Source organism: Harmonia axyridis, chromosome 3 (genome assembly GCF_914767665.1).
Source record: "Harmonia axyridis chromosome 3, icHarAxyr1.1, whole genome shotgun sequence".
NCBI lineage: Eukaryota > Metazoa > Arthropoda > Insecta > Coleoptera > Coccinellidae > Harmonia > Harmonia axyridis.
In genome coordinates this window covers 54078670-54097707 of record NC_059503.1, presented here as the reverse complement: position 1 = coordinate 54097707, position 19038 = coordinate 54078670, and the positions used below count along the sequence as shown (strand labels likewise).

Sequence of the window (19038 nt, the reverse complement as noted above, 5' to 3'; positions counted from 1 at the left end):
ATAAAGTGTGCCATGAAAATTCAATATCTCTGAAATGAATGACATTTTTGAGAAACCGAAACGAGAAGCTTTTCGACAAATCTTCGGCTAAGAAACTGCTTTGAAGAATATAGGGTGTCTCATTTGAGTAACATCAACTCTCGTCTATATCTCTGAAACAATGGGTAATTAATTTCCATGATTCGTTAAGACTACAATGTCATATAAACTATAAAAATTACTAAAAAAAAGTTTTAAATTTTTTTTTTATCACGAACAGAAACCAAGATAAAGCGAAATATTTAAAACAGTAATAACAGTAGTAACAGTATAACAGTAACGCCTTGTAACTCGAGAAGGAATCAAGATATCTATGATTTGCTTTCTGATATCTTATTATTTCAAAAAAAAAAGATCGGGCGTTCTTGAGGTCTTATAATTGCAAGATGCTTTCATCGAATTCGAGACACCCTGTACATGTACTGAAAACAATCTATTGCAGAGCCATCTGTGACGAATCATGAAAAATTGTTCGTACAAAACATTTGAATTTTTTTGGCGTAGAACCCGAATCTCTAATAAAAAACAGGGATTTCCATTTGAAATTTCAAAGTTGACCACTGTCTCCCCCCCTACAAGGGTGAAGTGAATAAAAGAAGTTTCAGAATAAGTGGACTACCCCGTAAAAACCATCAATCTTTGTCTAGAAAGAGTTTTTCCGTAAGATGTTATTTCCTTTTTGGAGATTTTAACTCATTCAATTTAAAAAATTCACCCGGTATAATTAAAGTTATAACAAAGTATTTATTGAAAACATACAGTTCCACTCCAGTTTCCTATATTCTTCTGGATAACTATTCCTTTTCCCTAGAAAACACAACAAATCGTCTTTTCAACAAATTTCACCTCGAACAAAAACTGCGTTGAACTTATTCACTTCGCGAACTGAAAAATCGATACCAACTTATCTGGTGAATAAATTATCTGCTATTTCTAGACGAGAATTGATTGAATGTCGAGTGAAACTGAAAATGGAATGAGTTTGGAATAGAACCGCTTGTGGACTGACGCGATATATTTGTTCAAATATTTATATGCGTTGGGAGATAATGCTAGCCAATAACGAATAACGTTGTATTGTATTTGGTGAAGATGAGCGTTGAGGGCAAGTTAAAGGTGACGCTAAAAACACTTCAAGTATCACGCAATTCATACATAAAATTAGGTAGGTATGTTTCTGAAGGACCCCGTACATTTAGGTGCTGAATTTGGCTGAATTTTTGGTATGTAGAGTAGTTCTTGATGAGTTGAACAAAAATCAAAAATGAATTATTATCCAGACTGGAGCTTTGAAATAGTAATTTACGTAACAAGTCCGGAAAATAGGGTTTTTTTGGACTCACAGACTTCCAGGACGAGCGTGAGCGAGTCCTGGAAGTCTGTGAGTCTAAAAAAAACCATTTCCGGGCGTGTTGCGTACAACTTTTTTTCGGCAATTGTGTAGAATAATACTTTCACTGCTGCTTTCCATATTTTATTGCGATTGCGATAAAAAAACATGCAAATTTTTGACAACTAATTTCATATGAACTGTCAGCCGTTATCTCGGTTGATGCTATGGTAATGATCAACTGCATTTATTGAAAATATACCTACCAAGATTTTCATATTCACAATGACAGGAACGAACTAGTCCGGGAAGTACGTACTTTCCGGACTAGGCCGGGAAATGCTACTTTCTCAGAGAAAAAGCGTCCGGGAAGTGAGCACTTCCCGGACGGTTGCCGAAATAGTAATTTACGTAACAAGTCCGGAAAATAGGGTTTTTTTGGACGAATAGACAAAATTCCAGGACGAGCGTAAGCGAGTCCTGGAAGTCTGTGAGTCCAAAAAAACCATTTTCGGGCGTGTTGCGTACAATATTTTTTCGGCAACCATGTAGAATAACACTATCGCTGCTGCTTTCCATATTTTATTGCGATTGCGATCAAAAAACATGCAAATTTTTGACAACTAATTTCATATGAACTGTCAGCCGTTATCTCGGTTGCTATGGATTCTATGATTCTTTTCCAGCCTAGTCCGGGAAGTACGTACTTTCCGGACTAGGCCGGGAAATGCTTCTTTCTCAGAGAAAAAGCGTCCGGGAAGTGAGCACTTCCCGGACGGTTGCCGAAAAAATGTTTTTTTTTTGTTTTTCTTTTTTGGCGGTATTTATCTATCAAAGAGCTCTCTGTGTTTGGGATGAGATTTGATTGTTCGACGCCCAGAACCCGAAAATGCTAGAATAGATGCTAATAAACCAAAAGAACTTTTATCAACAATCTAGGTCATCAGAACTGCTGAAGAAATTCAAAGTAAATTCTTCTTCGATGTATTTCTTTCAGCTGTTACGGAGGAAGAAGTTTTGAATGTTACAAAATCCCTTAAAGACAAGAAGAGCAAAGATGTGTATGGCCTTTCAGTAGAAAGGCCAGTATCTTTTGAAGAAGATTATTCCACATATCATAGAACCAATGTGCAAAATCATTAACGACTGTTTTGAACAGGAAATGTTTCCAGAAAAATTGAAAATTGCGGTGATAACACCAATACTGAAGGGAGGAGATCCAGATTGTTATGAGAACTATAGACCAATATCCATCCTACCAGCTCTATCTAAAGTTTTCAAGTCAATCTTGAATCACCTGAAAATCAACTTTGAATGACATTGTATGATATATCGTTGAATTCAGCGTTAAAAGTTATTTCGAAAAGTTTCATAAAATATACAGGTCCGTATTGAAAAAAATGAGGTTGAGGGTGGCCCAGAGAGCACGAAACGTTGGATACGAAATCTGATTACGTCAAATTGAGAACAATTTACTGTCGAATAAAAAATTCCTGTAACATTATTTGATAATATTTGAAATAAAGTAGGAGAAAAAGAAAAATCAAATTGACAGAATTTATGATATCTCAATAACCTGCCCTGATAATCTCGATTCGTTTGAACTGCTTGATAATGCTTCTATGCATGCAACTTTTTCTCCATTTGACCGACCTTCTAACTCTTATGGTTTAAAAGTTACCAATACAATCCCATTGAAAAAGTGGCCACCCTGTATAATGGAACCCGATCAGACTCGTACCACGCGAGAACTAAAGCCATCTATTGGAAAAATAATGGATTGCTTTTTACTACACCTATTAAATGAAAACTTATGATCAAATATTAAAAACTTTATAACATATTCTCCTATTTTTTTGACTAGCGTATCTTTGGATAATATTTTCAACATTCAGACTGCAGCAAATGGTCCTGTGTATATGCATTAATGCCAATCCATTCAACCTCTCTGATCCATTCAACCTCTCTAGATCCATTCAACCATTCTAGATCATATCCAATCTTTCACCATTCTGAGTGTCCACGCATTTTTTTCGATGATTCAGGATACATTTTTATATTTATAAGATCCGGTAGGGGGGGGGGGCATGACCCCCCTCCATGATCCGCCACTGTACTGGGACTTATCTAGTTCATTCTCTCAATGAATGATTTATATGTGAATGTATAAGCTGACAAAATCTGCAGCCTGGCAAACAAGACAGCGAAATCCCTGGAAAATGCTAAAAAAAGGTTTTACGCCAATGATTTGCAAAGAATCACTCGCGAGAAAGATAACTTTGCTCTTCCTATGTCATATTTAAGAAAACTCAGCAAGTCCCAAATTTCACATGTAAAAATTATACAATGAATTTTCCGATGACATCAAAAGATTTCATGAACAATCAATAAAAGAGTGAAGGAATTATTGCTGCACAATATATAGCCTAAACGAGTTTTTAAATGTCTGTTTATGTAGGTAATTTATTTTTAACTTTGACTGAATTTTTATGACAAACCGTGAAAATTATTGACGGTGAATATTTATAGTGTACAATGTGATGATGTACCTACATATATGAATAAATATTACTATTAAAATATTATTAACCCGACTGAGAAATGATGTTTCTCAGTTATATTAGGCACCGCCATCGATAATTTTTCATACACTGCTCCACACTAACTATGAAATCTGATACAAATTCCAAGATCTTCCATACATCATTTCGTGCTATAGGATAACGTCAGAATAATTGACTTTTTCAAGAAACGACATATTTTGGATATTCTTTGAGGACAGACCATGATAACTTAATCAGAATATATCTGATGTCCAATAATATCAAATTATCTCCAAAATGTTCATAACCAGTCTAGCACAGCTAGCGGAACCTTTGGGTCTGCAGCCCTCAAAAATTCCAACAATTCCGAGAAAGTTTGTCAAAGGAAAGAAAATAATATTATGTCTAATGGATTTTCGTTTATTATTTATAAACCAGCAACATTTATAACTTCAATCGGCGACTTCAATAACGAAAGAATTTCTTGAGGTTGCCTCTGAGTGATAACCATAGAATTCGAATATTATTGCCACCAGGTAGTAGTCCAGTAGTGATGATACATGATACAAAGAAATATTATTATTTATTTTACTTCCTCATTCCAAATGACACACCCTGTATTTTATTGCATTATTAGATAGTTTTTTCATGACAATATCAGATATATGTCAAACCTTGAGTAAAAACTCAACGGTTCATGAGTAAATGGCATTCTTATCGAAAAAAAGGTGACGACGAAGACATTTTTTTGAATATTTCTGCTGAAAATTTTTTTTCGATAAAACCTTTTTGGTTTTCGATTCTACAAAAACATAATACTTATTATAAGACTGTTTGTCGTATGGATCAAAAATGTAAAGGGTATTCATCAGAAGATCATGAATTTGAACAATTTAAATTCATGAAAACTCAAGATTTTCAAATGAGAACTTATATTTTTCATTATTTCAGTCAATTCTTAGTATAAAAAGAGCAAACCCTATACTTAAAATGAATACTTCAAGAGTTAATGAGGAAGAACTTTATGGGGAGAAATCGCAATTTCTAACTGTGTGGAGTAGTCTATGACTTCCGGAAAATACAAAAAAAAACTAAAATTCGTTGTTTCGATAACTAAATTCGACATTTTATATTGTGATTCGTAATTGAGAATTTATTGGTTTATGAATTCCTCGAAAATCCCAACGAACAATTGATTACAATTCATGAAATGCCAAATTTAGTTATAGAAAAATAAAATTTTAGTTTCTTTCTTGGTTTTCCAGAAGTCCTTTCTTGAAGGATAAATAAATGACATATTCTTCGGATCATTTTAAGACAAAAAAGTCCTATAAATATGGTCCTGCGAACGCTAGATTTTTTAAAACCAAATGATTTCTTCCAACAAAAAACTTTTCTTAGTAGATTTCTACTAAATCTGGTCACACTGCGCCCGAATGCCTTAGTTTAAAAATAAGAAAAGTCTGGAATTTTCCTAGTCCGTATCTGATTTACTAGATTTCAGATATTTTGAAGGAAGGCGTTAGTAAAGCGTGACAAAATTTCAAAATTTGAAATTTTCGGTCGATTAGTGATGATCCCTAATAAAGGTGAAACCGGTATATCGCTATCCTCCCTTGATGACATGCATTCTCCTTGGGTTACTTTCGGTTATGATTCCTACGTAATGGCGTGGAGACCTTCTGTCTGACAATGGTTTATGTTGATGGCAATTTATATTGCTGATACATTAGATAACCAGATAAATAATTAATATCATACGATGATATTACTCGTTTGGAAATTGTACTAAATATTGTACTCATTGTTAGTTTCATCACTTATTTCCAAAATGTTTATTTATTATTATTAATAGTAAAAGAGTAATAGAACTGTGAAATTTCACACATAAAATGAACATCACCCTGTATATCCCAAACGAAGACACTCAGGAGATTAAAACCTCTTGATACGAGTCCTTCATGCTGTCCTTAATTCATGGTATCCATTTGTCGCATTCTTCCCAGGACACCCTGTATAATCAAATATTTCATGTTCGAAAATATCTTATTTCAAGAGATCAAAATAACTTAATTAAAATATGAAAATAATGTTCATAAAAAAACTTAAAAGGTAGAATATTCCTTTGTATAACACAACGCAAGCATAAGAAGTAAGGATATGATTTATGTAGAAGTAGATAAAGGAATTGTGACCAAGTATTATATAATTCCCGAAACATTTATAGTTTACATTCTAGCTAACTACGGTGTATTGATCCAACTCTAATAGACTTTCCTCAATCATGCGAATATTAAAATACTTATCATGGGCGCCCGCAGAAATTTTTCTCAGTGGGGGCAAAATGAAAATTACTGAAAAACGATAAGGCGTCCATGATTGTCATTGAAAACCGGAAAATTGTTGTGAATCCATTAATTTCCTTTTTTCCATGTCCTTAGGATTGAGGAAGTAATATTGAGGTTGTTGTGCTGAAAAATGAGGCAATCAAAATCTCAGGGGGGGCCATGGCCCCCCCTGGCCCCCCCTGCGGGCGCCCATGATACTTATTGATATTTTTCGATTAGAAACATGTCGTCCCTGTTGAAAAAAAGAGAATGGTACTTTCTCCATAACCTTTAAGATTTGTAATGAAATGAAAATTTCAAAATCATGATAATAACGATTTGAAATTCAATTTCATATTTTCCTTTTTCTTAACAAATGTATTGATTTTTTATTGAATCAGACAAATATAAATATAATACGTATTTATTTATATCATCTGTTTAGTTTTTGATCGTCTTGAAATTTCAAGACGATCAAAGACTAACCAGATAATGTAAAACGATCAAAGGGTACCAAACCGTCGGCGCATATTCGCGTTATGACAAAAATTCGGAAGTGCTTAGTGCTTAGTAATCCGCCAAAGCACTTTTGGGATTACTAAGCACTAAGCCTTTTGCGAAAATGCTTCGATTACTAAGCACTAAGTACTGGTTTTAAAAAGTGCTCGGGAGCACAAAAAGGCTTCAAGTGCTTTCGAAAGCACAAAGCAGAATGCTTTGGCACAGCTCTGGTCCAGTGCCCCACTTTTTGTTTTTTTTGTATTTTTGTGTTAAATGCAACCGATTTCGAGAAAAAAAATGTCGAACAATTCTCTAGTAATCCTAAGGAAAATCTAAATTATTTTGAACATCCAGTTAATAAGTTGTCATGAATAAATTGATTATAAGTTTTGGTACTTATTCACCCAATCTGTAGCGGAGATAAATTAAGGTTCGATAAACTGGTATAATCAACACAAAAAGTAGGACTACAATAAACACCCTGTACCTCGAAAAAAAAACGTATGCGGGTCCATGTTTATATACCTAGGTCATTTTTTTCAAATCAAAGAAATATCCCATTTTCTTTTGTACTCCTAATTTAGGAAGACTTTACAACAACAAAATTGGTGAAAATAAAAACATTCATAAAATCTTATTTGAAACAGATATCATTATTTTGACATCTTATACGAAAATGGGATTAAATCAAAATTGAAACACAAAGTAAACACTAGTAATTTGGAAACAAGCTCTTAAAATTCGAAATATGAATCATTCAAAGATATTAATTGTCAATAAAAAGTAAATCAAAATAAAAACACAGTGTTAGATGCGATAATCTTCAATTGCCAATGTAGGTATATTTGCTGAAAAAGAATTAATTTGTACGTATTACGATTAAAAATATTCTGAAATCCCACTTCATCAGAACACATATGAAAAGCAAAAACATGCATAACGTTCATCAACTTTGAATAAAGTTGATATTGTAATTATGTCAAACAGCGTTGACACGGTAAAATTCATTGAATATATTGGTTTTTTTTATTTAGAAATTCACAGATTAATGTTGTATTAAATATAGCAAATCTTACCTTAACACTCATTTTTGCGGTCGAAGATTTCCACACTCTCAAACTTTATATTTTGATATTATCACTTATTGTCATAACAATTCAATATTTACTTGAATTCTAAGTATTTTGGCACAGTTTTTAAAATTGACGTTGCCGACGCCCTACGTCCGGATAATCCAGACGCTGTTACGTCAGTGGACCACCAAATATTGATCTCGAATCCTTGGGCACTCACAGTAAACCAAATCAAATGACGTCGTATAAGGGTTTGAAGGTCTTCTTGCGTTCTTTATTCTACATAGAACATCGCACTTCATGCCACGAGCATTTTTGCGAAACACCAAGATAGCTTTTGAAATTCTGGAATAACTTTGCTATTTCATTTGGCGGAAATGAAATTCAAACTTTGCGCCATCTATTAAGTAAAGCAGGAAATGAGTGCTTGCAGCTCTATCCATTCTAGAAATAGTAAATGGTTATAAATGTCAATTCAACTAACAAATCTTTATCTGCTTGCTAGAAATATATTTGACACTTTCAGGTCGTTGAAACAAAACGTAACGTAGTTATATTGCACAAACGCAAGTGAAATTTGATAATTTAACTCGGAGGTCGGCAACCCGTGGTTCACAACCTTTCGCATGTCACGAGAAATGATTTTTTAAAAAGGATTTTTCAAAAGTATGTTTCAATTTGAAATTAAAATTTTAAAAGAATTCAGTGAATGTTTATTTCATCGTAAAGAGGAAAGTATGGCATTAACGATGGGAAAGATATCAGCCAAATGGCCGCCACGGCTACGGTTACAGCACCATATCCTTTTTATGAAATATTCCATGACCAATTTGCACATTTGCGGCTGAGTGTTCTCGATAACTTCATGAATTCAATCTCAAAGCATTGGCATAGACCTTATCTTTTACGTGGCCCAAAAAAAAAGTGTAAAGGTGTTAAATCACAATATCTCGGTGGCTAATTGTGATCACCTTCTAGAGAAATAACACGGTCTGGAAACTTTCCCTGCAGAATTGCTATTGTTTCGTTGCTTGTGTGGCATGTAATATCGTCTTATTGAAAATAAATATCGTACACATCGATATCCTACAATTCCGACCATAAAAAAATCATTAATCACAGCTCGGTAGCGCAATTCATTCACCATAACAGTTGGACAAGCCCCCTTTTCGAATATGTAAGGTCCAATAACACCATTGGCCCAAAAACTGCACCAAACAGAGACACGTTGAGCATGAAGAGGCTTTTCAACAATCATTCTTGGATTTTCCGAGCCCCAAATGCGACAATAGGACACTGAAAGGAAATCAAGAAGAATATAGGAAAGTTTCGTTACAGATCAGAAGGAAGATCGGGGAAGCCAAAGAGATGGATGCTCTGAAAAGATGTGTCGAAATAGAGCTACAGGGTGCGGCAGAGCCGATTGACGAGTTTTGACAGATCATTTCTCGGGATGTGGGGGGGAAGGTAGGTGCGGAAGGGATCTTTGTGTTCCTTAGAGTCAGTATTTTTTAGTCAGCACCATGATGTGGACCGGAGTGCATCGAGGCTTTGCCGTTTGCACGTTTTACGAAAATAACCGTTCTGTGATCGCGACCCAGCAGGCATTTCGGCATTCCTGTCAACCTCTCAGTCCCCTCTGCAAATACAATCAAAACTAGGACTCGTCATCATCATCATACAACCCGTTGCGTCCATTGTTGGACATAAGTATCTCCCATTTTATTCCACTCGCTTCTGTTCTGCGCTGTCCAAATCCAGTTATTAAGATATTCTTTTTATGTCGTCCGTCCGACCGTCCATCGTGTAGGCGGTCTTCCTCTACCTCTCTTGTCTGCTCGTGGTCTCCACTCCAGCAATCGCTTTGTTCACTGTTCCCGTCTTATCCGTGCGACATGACCTGCCCAGCTCCATTCAAGTTTTGCCACAACGGTGATAACATCTTCTACGCCAGTTCTCCTTCGTAGGTCTCCATTTCTAATGTGATCTCTCAGTGTTACACCCAGCATAGACCTTTCGATCCTTCTTTGCACCACTTTAAGTTTTCTGGCAGTTGCAGTTGTCAATGTTAGAGTTTCGGCGCCATATGTTAAAACTCGTCAACTTGAGAAAACAGGAAGTACACGACGAGGCCGAGGACATGGACGATTGAGAACGGTAAGAACACCGGAAAATGTGCAGGCTGTTCGAGTAGCAGTCGAGCATTCACCAAGACGCTCTGCACGGGGGCATGCGATAGCTTTGAAAATGTCAGACCGATTTATGAGGGGAATCGTGCATGAGGATTTATCATTCCACTCGTTAAAATCATGCTTATTCAAGAGTTGAGTGCTGCTGATTGCGTAAACCGCAAAAATCGTTTCAGCACATCTCCTCGAAACAACTTTTTCCACTAGTGATGGGGCACTTTTTCATTTTCATGGAACAGTGATTAAGCAAAATTTCCGGTACAAGGCTACATGTTTTCCTCTTCAACTCCATTAAAGACCACTCCATTCACCTAAAGTCCCAGTTTGGTGTGCTGTGTCTAAATTCAGAGTGATAGCCCCTTATTTTTTCGAGGAGGAAAATCTCACCGTCACAGTAACTTCCCAGCGTTATGTGTCAATGTTGGAAACCTTCCTACAGCCTAAAATGAAAGAACTTGCTGAATAACACGATATGGGTGGCATCTGCTTCCAGCAGGATGGCGCTACAGTCAACACAGCTCGAACTTCATAAGCTGTTTTGAGAAAGATGTTCCCAGTGTGACTGGTCCTACTGAGAGGGGACGTTGGTTTGCCAGCGCGATAACCAGATTTGAGCATCTACGACTTCTACCTTTGGCGCCACCTTAAAGATAAGGTCTTCAAACATCGTCCACAAACCCTGACAGAACTCAAGCAGCGAATAACCGAAGAAATTCGGGCCATACCGATCGAGATATGCCGCAAAGCGGTTGAAAACTTTCAAAATCGACTACATCAGTGTGTCTCTGCTGACGGCAGCCATACTAGGGATATCGTTTCAAAAAAACTATATTTCCTACTGGTTGAAATGAATAAAACAGTGTTTCCGTAACTTTTATCATTTTTCTTAAAAAGCCCTTTGAAACTCGGCTTTGAAACAGTCGGCTCTGCTGCACCCTGTACTTCAATCCAGGTACCACAATTACACAAAAAAAAGAAAGAGGCTCCTGGTATGTTCAGGAAGCGACAAGTGATGAAGATCATGGACACACATTGAAAGGTTATCATTGAAGAGCAAGATTTAAAAAACAGATCGAAATCGTACTTGGAAAAGCTTTTTGAAGATCAAAGATCAAAACTCAATAATCCACTATCAGAAGAAGCCAAGGGGTCCCATAATACTGATCCATGAGGTGGAGATGGCAGTGAAATAACTAAAAACTAAAAAAGCAGTTGGGGCAGACAACGTAGAAGCCGACTATCTTAAACTTTTGGATGGGGAAGAAATAGCCTGGATTAGTGATATCTTCAACAGGATCTACAACTCTGGGAACATACCCGAAGAATGACTGAATCGGAAATTATAGCTATGCCCAAAAACCCATGGGCAAAAAGATATGAGGAAGATCGGACCATCAGCCTTATGAGTCATGTGTTCGAGGTGTTTCTTAGGATCATTCATTAAAGAATCTATAGGAAAAGCGAGGAACAGATTTCGAGTTCATGGTATTGGTATCAGGGAGGCACTTTTTTCGGTTCAAGTACTGTTCCAACAATGTGAACATTAACTGTGACGTGTACGCTTGTCTGATCGATTATGAAAAAGCCTTTGATCGCGTTCAACATCATAAAATGGTCAATATTCTCGAAAAATCGAGTTTGGATGCTAAAGATCCGGATAATTTCAAATATCTTCTAGAATCAAGTGAGGATATTACCTGGGTTCAGGCAAGGTTGTGTCTTATCTACGTTGATCTTTAACTTGTACTCTGAGAGAATTTTCAACGAAGCTTTTGATGTAATGAACCTTTTGAACAGAGTCAGTCTGAACAATATTCGATACGCCGACGATACCATTGTGATAGCTGACAGTTTGAAGGAATTACAAAAACTAATGGACCACATCACGCACCACAGTCAACAATGTAGTCTTGATATCAATGTGCAGAAGACCAAAGAGAGGATGATGAGCAAAAGTAATATAAGAGGAGCTCTCTCATACTTATACGGAACTCGAATAGAACAAGTAAAGCAGTATAACTACCTTTCTACTGTAATAAATTAGAAATGGGACGGCGCACAAGAAATAAAAAGTAGCATAGGTAGGCCTAGGACGGTTTTCAACAAAATGAGTACCATCTTCAAATACCATAACTTATCTCTGGAAACGAAGATAAGACACCTGAGATGCTATGTCTTATCCGTATTCCTATATAAAAAAAAACTGGAAACTTTCGAAATGTGCTATATAGGAGAATGCTCAGGATACCTTGGATAGCACACATAACGAATAAAGAGGTGCTAGAGAAAATTAGAAAAGACCTGGAATAGTAATAGTAAAGAGAAGAAAGCACAAATACCTGGGGCATATTATAAGGATAATTTTGGGAGACCTTAATGCACAAAACCCCTCATGGGGATAGGGTATACTAAAACATAATGGGGGTGAGGTGCAGTCTCTTTTAAGGGATAGTTGTCTCATCCTCCTCAATGATGGGTCACCAACGAGACTTATATGCGCCCACACGAACATGATAGTGCTCCGGACCTGTCCATGTGTACGGGTGACATGGCAGTGAAATGTTCATGGACGGTGATGGCTGATTCTGGCCCCAGTGATCATTTCCCAATTTTCATATAAGTGTTGGATAGCTCCACTGCACCTCCTAATAATAGTAGAAGGTCTCTTAGGAAATATAATACCAAAAAAGCTGACTGGGCACAATTTATCCGGAGTCTAGCAGAACTGATGAATAGTCATCAGATAAGGGAATTCTCGGAACTCGTTGATATTATTCAAAAGGCAGCGGAAAGATCTATCCCGAAATATACAAGCCAAAACCATTCTAAACACAATGTCCACTGGTGAGATGATGAGGTAGCAGCAGAAATCACCCATAGGAGGATCTATATGGCTGAGTATAATAGTAACTCCACAATCGAGAACAGCTCAGAAAGCAAATATCTAAAACCAGGCGCGTAATTAGGAAGAAGAAGAGAGAATCCTTTAGGAAATTCACAGATCAATCAGAGACATAAACCATTTTTCGAGGTTGGTGAAATGGTTTTCGAGGTATGAAGGAAATGGGATTTCGGATCAATGCTGCAGGGACAGAGATTGAGGCTGAAATACGTTAACTATTCTGAGCCTTTCTCCCTTAGGGAACTACAATATGCATTGTATGTGAGGAAAAATTCCACTCGGTTCGGATGGATTGGATTATAGTATTCTAGCTCAGGATCATCCTCTTAGACCTATATAATGGTCTTCTGCAGGGGAATACACCCCCGTTGCCATGAAGACGTCTCTGGTTGTCCTCATCTTAAAGAAGGGGGCTCCCTATTAATGTATTACCTCCCAAATATTATTTCCCCATCTATAACCAGAATACTGGAAAAAATGTTGAAGGAGAGAATCGAGGGGATTATCGAGGCTCGACTTGGTTCGGCACAATCCTTCGGCTTTCGCAGGGGAAGGTCTACCACTGATTGTCACACACTTCTGGAGGCTTACATACAGGTGTGGCGTAATTAATGGAGAATCCTTTACTGGCGAATAGGGGAGGTCATGGCCGACCAGAAAATGTGAAGTTATGTTCAGTAAAAATATCATAGTTTTCGAGATATCGGACAATTTCATTTTTTTCTAAAAAGTGCACCTTTACTCACTAATTTCAATGCTGTGATCACAAATCTTGTTATTTCTTTGGGCATTTTTTATTATTTTACTCTCAAATAGCTGTACTATGAGATAAACTACCAAATTCCTACCATCTTGCATAATTTAGAAAAAAAAAGTAGAATAATCCTCATGTTTGCAAATTCACTTACTTTTTTCTTTAAGTTTCAGTCGTTATGGAGAAGAAAAAATGTATTGAGACCTTTGTGAACATTTCATAAATAAATTGTCTATTTTATTTCGGTTCTGAAATGGTATAATACAGGTTATTATTTTATTGGGTGCTCGGACTACAATTTATTATAACAACTGAGGTACTTATTTCAATGAAAGAGAGTTTTAGGGATTTTTGATGATACCTAATAATGGTTAAATAAAACACAGTAATACTTTCACTATTTATTTCAAATTACAGTAAGTGCTCGAAATGTCCGCCTTCTGCACGAATGCACGCTAAACATCTTCTAATAAAAGGCATCCACAAAAGAAAAAATCACGTACCTGTCGTGCGAAATGTGCAGGGCAGCCATCATGTTGCAGCCACATCCGTCTCCTGTCTTCTAAATCTAAAAAAGTGGCAGTGTATGTCTTAGAAAATGAAGGTATCGGTCAGCTGTTAGTGTTTCTGGCAACTCAAATGGACCGATCACTTGCCCATCAAAAATCCCAGTCCACAAATTAATTTTAAATTGGTACTGGGATCTTTCTTGTCTCATTAGATGTGGATTAGAGATCTGCCAACTATGCAAATTATGCAAGTGAGGAAGCCATCTTTTTTGCAAGAAGATTCGTCGCTCCATAGAATACGATTAAAAAAATCAGGATCGCTTCTCAGCATGGTTCTACAAAATGTAAGCCTTAATGGGTAGTCAATTGGTAGAAGACATTGGACTCGTTGGTAATGATACGGGTGCAATTGTTCCTTACTTAACATCCTGTGAACAGTTCTTGTAGAAGTGGCAGCATTCCTTGACATATCCGGTGCATATGACAGTGTGGACCTGAATATCCTTTAGTGGGATCTCATTGAGACAGGGGTTCCCCGAAACATAACAAACTTGATATACCTGATATTTAGGAACAGAGTCGTCACCATCAGGGGGGATTCTGAGGAAGAGTTCCGGGAGGAAATCATGAAGACATTGAGATTGATGCAGGGATCGCCGCTGAGCCTTCCTCTGTTCGACTTATATTCCCGTTGCCGCCAGAGATACTAACGGAGGATGTTGAGTTAATTCAATATGCGGATGATTTCGTCGTTTTGAGCTCGGGATGAGATGTGGCTGATGTTGTTGACCGGTTGAATGGTTTCTTAGAAAATTTGCATAGCTGTCTACTTGCAATCTAAAAATTATGTCAATCATATTAAGTGATTATCGCGGACGGTTAGCTTTGACTACCGCTCTGCATGATAGTTCGAGTTGATGTTGATTGCTTAAAAATCCGGGATTGAAAATCGGCACTGGTTGAATTTAAGGACTTTTCTAATATATGGGGAACGGAATTAGAAATGCATCAATCGAAATTCTGGAAAATTTGACGGTGAATAGCGAGAATATCTCAGAACTGTTGAGTTTTTGTCGTCATCCTTTGTTATTACAAGGCAGATGGTGCATAGACATTAATGTGTAAAGAGTTCCATACACTAACAAGGTTTACATTTCAAACTTCCTCGGGTGGTGGTTTAGTGAGATATTGGGAAATATATTTTCCCTCAAACAGGCAAGTACTGGTAGAGTATGAACTTCACCTATGAATGCTGTAAGAAGAAAGGAAACAGTCACACTGTATGTATGAGATGTTTTGGACATTTTCATCTGAGCTGTCTGGAAAAGAAGTTTTACAAGTGAGGAAACTAAAGGAGTATACCCAGAAAATTAATAACTTGTTGGAGAAAATTTTTCACATTGAAGAGGAGACCGAGATATAGGTGACAGAGTTGTCAGACCAAATAGATAAAATGAGTCTGTTGGGTATTGAATGGTAAAATCAAATAAGAACTCTTAGAAGAAATAGTGAAACCTTCGAAAACGAAGTTTTTTTTATCGGAGAGTGAATATGAGGCGAATATAAAGGCATTAGAGAAGAGTGAGAAAGGACTGCACGAGAAATTGCAGGCTTCTGAGAATATGGTCGCTAAAATATTGGAGGATTTAAATGCCAGCAGGGAGATTGAAAAGGAATTAAGGGATGAGGTAAACAAATTAAAATTACAAATCATACTCTTGTCTGTAAAATAAAGGATCTTGATGAAGAAAATCAAAGGAATAGAGAAGATGTACAGGCCAAATCAGAGGAGATTGAAAAACTTAATAAAGATTTGAAACAATTGATGAAAGAAGAACAAAATTTTGAGAAGGTCTCAATCCAAAAAAAACGATCGAGAAGAACAGGAACAAAATAAAGGTAAAGGAGGAATTTGCTGAAACTGGAAAGAAGATTTTATGGCAGATTAATATTACTGTTACGAGAGAGTATATTACCTAAAACGGAAGGTAAGAAGAAAAAATCAAAGGATGTAGATGACTACAAAAAGGCACACTCCAAAGATAAAGATGATGGTGGAAAAATACAACCCAAACAGAAAGATGACAAGAAAACAGCTCCAACTAAAAACTACGCTGATGCGATCAAAAAATCTGATACTTCCAAGAATGTTAACAACAAACAGGGATATACAATAACACCAAGAAATTTATAAATGCAGAACAGATTGTTTTATCTGGAAAAAAAGATCATGTGAGGAAGAATAAGGTTAGAGAAGATATTTGGACAATAGTGGGAACCCAAAGGAGGAGGTCACGAAATGAGAGGGAAATAGTGACATTGTTAATCTACCACTAGATGCAGTTTCACCAGTGCTGAAAAGAAGGCGTGGCTTTATGTGGGCAGAGTGAGCTTAAAGGCAACGGAAGATAACATCAAAAACTTTCTTGTCCAAAAATGTTTAAACAGAGAGTTCACAGTTAATATGTTGCCCAAAAAAGAGGATGCTGGCAGTATCGCTTTCAAGGTTTCAACCGACATCTCGTTGATCGATGAATTACAGAAACCAGAAATATGGCCTAATATAATAGTGTCTAACTAGTATAACTAGACAACCAGAGAAGGAAAGAGAAGAATACCCCGAAAATGAAATAACAGTAATCCATCAGAATTTACAATCGATAGGAAATTGTGTAGATAAATTGAACGAGTTCCTATAGGCCCAAAACAAGTGTACATTCCTATGCGTCGCAGAACACTGGAAAACCGCAAGTCAACTTCCGATCTATAAAATTGAACACTACAACCTGGCTGCAAGTTTCTGCAGAACCTTATGCCCGCCACTCACGAAGCGTTTCTTCCAGCGTTTGGTAGCTAGCGTCGAAGAGATTCCAGTCAGACAGCTCGGGACACGGCCGTACGACTGTAAATCAGTGTATGAACTTGATTGCCCGACTGGAATCTCTTCGACGCTAGCTACCAAACACTGGAAGAAACGCTTCGTGAGTGGCGGGCATTAGAGAACAAACATGGGGGGAGTGCCATATATGCCAGAGATGCTTTATTAGGGAAAGTAAAGAAAGAAGGAATGGAGAACTCAGTAAAAAATTACATTGAGATTTCAGCTTGCGAATTTGAAATTTACAAGACAAAGATCATTGTATCAGCAGTATACAGACCCCCAAGTGGAGATTTCGAGACATTTCTACGGAGACTAGAAGAACTGGTAGCACTCTTTACAAATGAGGCTAATACAACGATGATAATAGCGGGTTAATTCAACATAAATTTTGTCAGCAAGGATAGCATTGAAAGATTACAAATGTGCTCAATGCTCAATTCCTATGGTGTATACCATACAATTAGCGAAAACACTCGCATAACTGAAACAGCAGCATCTTGTGTGGACAATGTTCTAATTAACAGGTATAGTATTTCGGGGGAAATCCTTCATTCACAAATTTCTAACCATGCCGCACAAAAACTTACAGTTACCATTGGCAAGACAGAGACCAAAAAAGTAATGTGGAGAATTTTCAATCAAGAAAACATCGATACTTTTCTAAACGCTTCGGGACGTTCAGAATGGATGGAAATTCAAGAAATAGATGAAAGAGACGTTAAAGGACAATGGGAATGTTTTATGAAGTTGTATCTGGCATGTTTCAATGGATGTTTCCCACTCAGGAGAATCACACTAAGAAGTAGGCAAAGGAGAAGAATGGATCCAGAGGTGGCAGAATGCAAAAACAGACTGGATATTCTCTATACAGTTAGTAGTGTTGATGGAATTTATAGGAATGCTTATCGAGTGACCAAGAAAGAGTATAACAGGAACCTGAAAAAAAGCAGGTCCAAACAATACCAAAAAAGATTAGTCTCACCACCGGTAGCGAGCCAGATCGTGATTGATGACCAGGCCCTTCCTTGGACGCAACAAGTGAATAATTTGGGGATCACATTCCAGCAGAAGCTTAAATGGGGCAAACATATCGATAACATGTGTGCCAAGGCGACATGCAAGATTATAAAGAGTTTTTGCAGACCATCTTGGGGTTCTCATCCCAATAACCTCCTAAACATATACAAGGGCCTTATCAGGCCCCTATTGGACTTTGGGGGCATCCTGTATGGGAGATGTGCCTGAGCGGATTTAAAGAAGCTGGATAAAATCCAAGTCGCTGCCATTCGGACATCTTTGGGTCTAATGAAGACCACTTCCACGAATGTCCTACTCTCTGAGAGTGGCGAGAGTTGAAATAAAGAAGATTATGGCTATCATTCGAATATGTGACAAAATTGCATAGATTCTCGTTCCATTCTCTGCGTCAGCTTATGTGGGATCCTGGTATGTTGGATGACTTGTGGTTCAACGACCTTATACCGGGGTATATGCAGGCCTTTAAGATGTTGGAGAGTCAAGGTGACCTCGTGTGGCAGGACTCCTCTCTACCCTGCTTCTTAACTGATGTGGGTGTCAGAACCCAGAGAGTAAAAATGTATCAGTATGATCTGAAGAAAGGTTCGATTCAAAATGTAGCAATGCTGAATTGTTTACTGAGGGTGAAATTTGTTGGGTTTGTTGAGATGTATAAGGATCTGCTAGGTAACATAGTCCGGATTTGGTTTGTTGTGGGGTGTGGATTCCGACATGGCCAATGAAGACATGTGCGAAACTCCCAGATCATTGGTCGGTATTCTCTGCGGAGATGTATGCCATAATTGAAGCGGTTCAAATCATACGGAAAGAAATGTTCCAAAAGCAATATTTATATCTCCTTTGGAAACTTGAGTAGGTTGAAAAGTGGAAGAATAGATGCCAATATAGACATCATCACAGCGTCCTGACAATGTTTTTCAAGGCAAAAACTATGGAAATACGGATTGTCCTT

General features: G+C 37.2%; 1 protein-coding gene across 2 annotated transcripts in view; it reads right to left on the bottom strand.

Annotated features, from left to right (window-relative positions):
• Positions 1-8196, bottom strand: part of LOC123676956 (endothelin-converting enzyme homolog) — a 39378-nt gene extending 31182 nt beyond the window's left edge. The window contains exon 1 of one of the 2 annotated variants that reach the window (XM_045613300.1): positions 7817-8196. In XM_045613300.1, the coding sequence (XP_045469256.1) occupies positions 7817-7828 (12 nt within the window). In that variant the 5' untranslated portion in view covers positions 7829-8196. Of the gene's footprint in view, positions 1-798; positions 1051-7816 lie in introns of those variants that run through there. The other variant, XM_045613301.1, reaches the window with a different exon arrangement.
• Between the last annotated feature and the right edge of the window lie 10842 nt (positions 8197-19038).